At 50.4% G+C, this 6320-nt stretch overlaps 2 protein-coding genes across 2 annotated transcripts in view; one reads left to right on the top strand and one right to left on the bottom strand.

Annotated features, from left to right (window-relative positions):
* Window positions 1-1410: 1410 nt before the first annotated feature.
* LOC113202682 (uncharacterized) lies at window positions 1411-5660 on the top strand. Its single transcript, XM_052269028.1, has 4 exons — window positions 1411-1579; window positions 4135-4358; window positions 4590-4881; window positions 4968-5660. Exons 1-4 carry the CDS (start codon window positions 1567-1569, stop codon window positions 4973-4975), a joined length of 537 nt encoding a protein of 178 aa, XP_052124988.1. The 5' UTR covers window positions 1411-1566; the 3' UTR covers window positions 4976-5660.
* Window positions 5634-6320, bottom strand: part of LOC113202678 (uncharacterized) — a gene marked incomplete in the record, with an annotated part of 5927 nt that continues 5240 nt past the window's right edge. Inside the window, 1 exon segment of the mRNA XM_052269027.1 lies at window positions 5634-5800.

The raw sequence follows: 6320 nt of genomic DNA, 5'->3' as shown, positions 1-6320 counted from the left end.
AAATTGCTATTTTATGTACTTGTGAGTTCCTCTTTGGTAGCTGCATCTTTCCAAGACTGATTTCAGAAACAGTGTTTTATTTTGCTGCTGAGCACGTTGTGTCCGTGTGGCCACATGGTGGTCATGCTTTGCGGCCTAATGCCACTGTTTGTAATTGCTCTGGGACTAGGTGTTAACATATGTTGAGTACCATGTGGGCACATATGGTGGCCGTGCCTTGCTAGGGAACACCATCCCTGTTAATATCTCTTGGACTCTATATATTAAGTACCTGTCACCATTTTTGATTTAATTTACAGCTTAAACTACTACTATTGTAGCATTTTCTTACATGAACTTTAATTCAGCTTCTGTCAGTGTCAAATTATGTGTTGTATTATTTGTAATTGTTTTATACCTTATTTTTTCTGCTCATGAAGAGACATTTTGAACGACAAATCTTAGTGCATCTCTTACACAATTTCTATTGTGTTTCTTATGTTTGAGTGTATTTTGAATCATTTTCTACCTTATGTTTTCTGCTCAAGAAGAGACATCTTGTACCACAAATCTTCCCGTATCTCAAACATAATTTTAATTATGTTTCACATGTTTGTGTAATTTTTTTTTATCATTTTCTGTCTTATGTTTTCTGCTCAAGAAGAGACATTTTGTACCACGAATCTTCCCGTATCTCTAACATAATTTTAATTATGTTTCACATATTTGTGTGTATTTTTTTTTATCATTTTATATCTTATGTTTTCTGCGCAAGAAGAGACATTTTGTATCACAAATCTTTGCGTATCTCTTACATAATTTCAATTATGTTTCTCATGTTTGTGTGTATTTCTAATCATTTTAACATCTTCTGTTTTCTGATCAAGCAGAGACATTTTGTACCACAAATCTTCCCGCATCTCTTACGTCGTTTAATTTGTGATTCACATGTTTGTGTGTATGGACTGTTAGTGGAGCTGAATTACGAATAACCGCAACTACCTCCATTAAAGTTTTTAATACATTTTTTCCACTGTGTTTTTGTATTTATCCCAAAAGACAACTTCCCTCCCAGGCTGTGGTACCTGGCACATCTGCTCTCTGTAGAGTACTCAGCTAATTGAAGAGTAGCGGGCGCACGCAGGCGAGCGGGCGAGCGGGCTTGCGTACTACCACCCCTTAGAGTCCCACCCCTGACCTCGTACGGCGCCCAGCGGGCCGAGCGAGTAGGCAGCCCGCGCGCACGTAGGAATGCGGTACAACATAACTACAGGAGTGCGCCGTGCTAATAACTAATAAGACTCAGTTTTGGAACCCGAAGATCGCATCCAGGAGCGAGAGCCAAGTGCAAATGAATGAGTCCGAGATTCGGAGGCGACCTAGCTCCTGAGGGGCGGGTGGGGGAAGGCGACCTTCGCGGGGGATGGCGTGGCGCTGCTCGTCGGGGCCAGGCTAGGCGCGGCGGCGGCGCGCGGCGGCGAGTCGGGCCGAGGCGCAGTCCGTGTTGTGTCCCAAACCGAGCGGTCAACCAGAGAGCTCATCGGCTCCATAATATCAGGCGAATCAATCCGTCAAACTCCAGTCATCATGTTCGGCAACGGTAAGCCGACATATTTAGGCTTTGCACTGGCTTCAGCCATCGGTTCGCAATAAAGAACGCGCGAATGTTTGCGAAAGGTCTTTTAACTTTAAATTAATATCGTGGGACCTCCCTACTCGTTCAAATATAGTCGTGCACTCCGTCTTAAAGACACCATGTAAAGGAGTCGCGCAATTTCATTTTCTGCTCGGGCTTAAGCACCTGCCAAGTTATATTTGCACCCCCTGTCGAAAGTGCTGGGATTTCCCTCCCTGCGAACGCCCGCAGAGCGACGGGGACGTCTCTATCTCCTGGGTGCAAGTGTGGGTGCATGCCTTCCCTGGGCGGGTTCACGGGTACTGCGGCACCATGGCGGAGCCTCCTCCGCTGGCGCCCAGGCCGAGGCCCAGGAGGCCCCGACCGCTCGATTTGATGCGCGGCCGTGACACAACCTGTGTGGAATGCCGCACGACGGCCGCGCGGACCCAGCAGCTGCGCGTGCATTAGCTACAAGCTGTGGCTACAAGCTGCGACACATCCTGCCGGCCGCCCTCACGGCTATAGCGCCCCGAGCGCCCCATATTCCATATTGTTTTCGCCCCGGCCGCGCTGCGCGGGGCCCTGCTCCTCCTCCGCGGCGCCCCTTTTCGCTTCCTTATACTACTTCCAGGCGTCGCGACGCCGCCCCCCCACCCCCCACCCACCTCGCGGGGCAGCCCTGACCTTGGCCAGTACGACGTGCTCGGGGGGCCACGGCAGGGCATGGCCGCCGACAGGCAAGGCGCCAGCCGAGCACTACGCATTTGGAGGCGCGGGAGTGTCCGTGTGCCCGACGGGACGCCCCGCCCCCCCTCGAGCGCCCCATCTGAAATTCTCTCAAATTGCTACCGGGTAATTGGGCGTGCAGCGAGCGTGATGTCGCGGGTGAGTCAGCCGGACCTCCATCACACTACTACACGGACTTGCACACTACTACTACTGTACGGAGCTGGGCGTGGCGGGGCGTGGCGGGCCGGGCCGGGCCGCGCGCGCTGTCCATCGATCTCCAGCGCAGCCGAAGGACACTCGGGCCAGGGCTTCCCTCTGCCTGCTGCGCTGGCGCGGCGTCGAGCGCTCGCGAGGGTGGAGGGGGTGGGGGAGGGGGAGCAACACCAACATCGCCTGACAACCATGCGTGAACGCGACTTTTCACGTCGCTCCCAAATGAAAGGCTTTACGACGACCTGTGTGTAGATCTCATTTGCCTTTAGCTACTCGCTCGAGTCCGTCCCCTAGCTAGCCGCCAGCCGCGACGAGCATGGCGCGAAATTCACGCTCCCCTCCTGATAAGCTCTGAGCAACGAAAACAAAAAATGCGACATTCGCCGGTCCGAAACATGAAGAGATACGGTACAGTACTCCGTATTACGGTTCCTATCACAACAATTTTTGTTTTCTTTTTGATGTGAAAAGTCACCGCTCAGTTAAATGAAGGCTAGCCCCTCCCCCCCGGTCGAGCAACAGGTTCTTCCAGGTTCCGCCGCCGGCCCACCATGATGCCATGCGCTGCTTGGACGGGAGGGAACGGAGGATAATAACTGCCCGAGAGGATATCATGCTGAATTTTATGGATGCCTATCCCCTCGTTCGCCATTTGAAAAGTAGTGAGTGATCTCACCGCTCGGTGGTCGCGTCTGAAACGCGTCCGGTCAGAGATGGAGAGAACGAGCCGGCGCGCGTCCTTGTGTGGGAGGGAGACAACGACACCTGCGGGAGATGAGTGTGGGCGTGGCGGAGAGGGGAGGGCGGGTGAGAGGGTGCTCGTGGATGACCTCGCGACTAACCGTTCGCGACCCGGCGGCGCCATGCCATGCGCTACACAAATCGGACATACATACTTGAGGACCTCGTCATCCTGCCGAGTAGTGTCGAGGGGTGTATCCAAAGGAGGGCGGCCCCCGGGGGAGAGGAGGGGTGCGGTGGGCGCCAACGTTACTTCAAAATAAGGGATCTTCCAGAAAGTACGTCTGTTTCTCTCAGATTCATATTACCGAGAGCTCGGCGCCTGTGAGACTCAGGGTAGGCCACTCCGCAGTACACGCATGCACTGCAGGCAAGGTGTTGCCTACCTACCAGGCGATGAGAGCTTACAGGGAGTGTACTTGGCAGGTTCGTGACGGGCCAACTTTTTTTGGTGATTCCTAAGTGGCGTTGTCAAGCCGTCAGGCGGACTGCTGCCTGCGGGGGAAGAGGGAATGACCCCCCTCCTTCCTGTCTCTGTCGGTCTGTGTTTGCTTGCCCCTACTTGGTGTGTTTTAGGCCCCGTTACTCTTTTTCAGTTATACTTGTACCGCGTATACAGGTCGCCTACTCGCTTGGAGACAGAAGCCAAAGAGCGCGCGGTAGGCAAGACCACATGTATGCGGTAATGATCAGAACAGCTGCGTTCTGATCATAACTACAGAGGATGATAATTACAGAGGAGTGCGGAGTCTGGGACCTGTGTTATGTTTTTGGATACACCTAGCTCTGGATCTTTTTAAGGTTGAAGTAAAACTTCAATAGTCTATTTAACCGACCCTCTCTGTCCTGTTCAGCGTTCAAGAGCCTTGGCAACAAGGCTAGCGAGCTGTTCGAGCGCAAGAAGCACGAGGTTGAGGACCTAGCCGCCCAGAAGCAGAAGGAGGCGGCCGACATGCTCGCCGAGCAGGCCAGCAAGACGCAGGCGTCGCTGTCCAAGACGGCGCACGAGGTGGAGGGCATCGCGACCAGCACCGTCACCGAGGCCGGCACCGCCGCGTCCGAGGCCATCGACCGCGAGGTGAGTCCCCGCGCCCCGGGCCGGGGAAGACCCGATAGGAGGATCCGGCACTCCACTAAAAATTCAAGCGTGCACCGATTTTTCTAGCTTGTTTTGATTTTTTGAGTCTCCTTGAGTTTTGCAGATGAGTCAAGTACCCCCTTAGGAAGCCCCCCCCCCCCTCCATTTTGTCCATAGCTCCCTCTCACTCCCACTCGATGCTCGCCCGCACTGACAGTCTTACCCCCGCAGGTGAACAAGGCAAGCGAGCTCATGCAGTCCGGCATGAAGATGGCCGAGACGGCGGTGGACACGGGGGTGAAGACGGTGGAGGGCGCCGTCGACAGCGGGCTGCGCACCGCGGAGGGCGCCATCGACAGCACAGTGAGCGCGGTGAACCAGCAGGTCGACTCGAAGCTCAAGGAGGCCAACCAGTTCGTGGACCAGAAGCGAACCGACATCACCAAGGCCGTGGAGGGTACTGCGAGCAACGTGCACCAGTCCACGGACATCCTGGCGAAAAGCGCCAAGGGAATCCTCAGTAGTGAGTAGCAAGCGACCCATTGAACTTCCCTGTTGTGCGAGTCTGATGGCGGAGGCTTGACTTGGTCCTTTTCTCGTTTGTTTCAGTGAAGTGAAACTAATCGGCACAGCGCCAAAGCTCCTGTTCGAAATCCGTTAAGCTGCTGTCAGCTTAATTTTTGCAGCTAAGCTTCATTTATTGGGAAATGCAGTGGTTCGGCTGCTCCAAATGTTTCCACGACGCCTACGCATGATATTTTTACAACATCTCGTTTTAATTTCGCACTTGAAAACTACCGCCTTGCGGCAAGTGTATTCACGGAGCTTTCTTGGGAGTCACCATATTTTTTTAAAAGTGATATATGTAATTGCACACATTGAAACAATTGCTTTCAATCGTGTCCGAAAGAGGGGTCTAGGCGCTTTTAAGCTTCTTCTCCAGGGCGCCCTTCTCTCATGTTTCAATGCAGGTGCCTAACTCGCCAATTTATGAATGACCATAAAAACATTCTGCGGGGTTCGTTTTGTAAAAATATTTTGATTTTTGTCATTACCAAAGGGTATACAGCAGTATACAAGGTATTTTCATTTGCAGTATTTGAGTTGAAAACCCAGTCCACCACTCTATAAAATTCAGAATGAAATTGGCGGAAGATGCATATTTTATTCTGCCTTACAAGCAGAGTTGGATCCAATCAAAATATGGTCAAACAACTAAATAGCAACTGCCACTACTGTCTTAAGAGACACTAAGCTTTCAATGTCAGTTCAAAATAAGATAAATAAAGATACTGTATTATTTTTCTCTTTTCATCAATTTTACACCACAAAAGCTATAAAAAGAATATAACATGAATGCTTTACAATCCACCCAGAATGGTAACCTAGGCCAATACAATACAAAAGAAACAAAACATAATCTAATATCTGCAGTCAAATTACTGAGTTGTGCTTGACCTGCAACTTTTACCACTACGCATTATAGATGATTTAGTAACACACAATTTAGATGAACTGATCCTGCTTGCTAGTGGCTTACTCATTTCCATATCAATTTAAGAGTTAAAAGTTTCTTCCGATATAAACCACTTGGTGCTCTTGACAAACATCATATAAATTTGCTAGGGTCAACTTAACTAATTGTACAGAGCACAACATACGAAAATTAAAAGGTTTTGCTTTTCGTTTTTTGTTCTTCGTCGGTTTTCTTGCAGAAGCTTTGTGCGGTGTGTAGCACAGGTTGCACGGGCTCTTTGAGTATCTTTGTCGAGGCGCATCTGTGACAGGATCAGTTTCAGTCTGTTCCTCAATCTCTTTCTGCAAGAATAAAATACAAATATGAACTCTATGAGAACAAGTAAGAAAAACTTACAGCAGAACAATTTATTTTGGAAGTAGAAGCAAAAAGCGACAAATTTAGAGTGAAGAGTGAGTAACCCTGATTTTTCTAGCATCAAAACC

Source organism: Frankliniella occidentalis, unplaced genomic scaffold (genome assembly GCF_000697945.3).
Source record: "Frankliniella occidentalis isolate FOCC.00 unplaced genomic scaffold, Focc_3.1 Scaffold81, whole genome shotgun sequence".
NCBI classification, from domain to species: Eukaryota; Metazoa; Arthropoda; class Insecta; order Thysanoptera; family Thripidae; genus Frankliniella; species Frankliniella occidentalis.
This window is presented reverse-complemented; position numbering and strand designations above follow the sequence as displayed.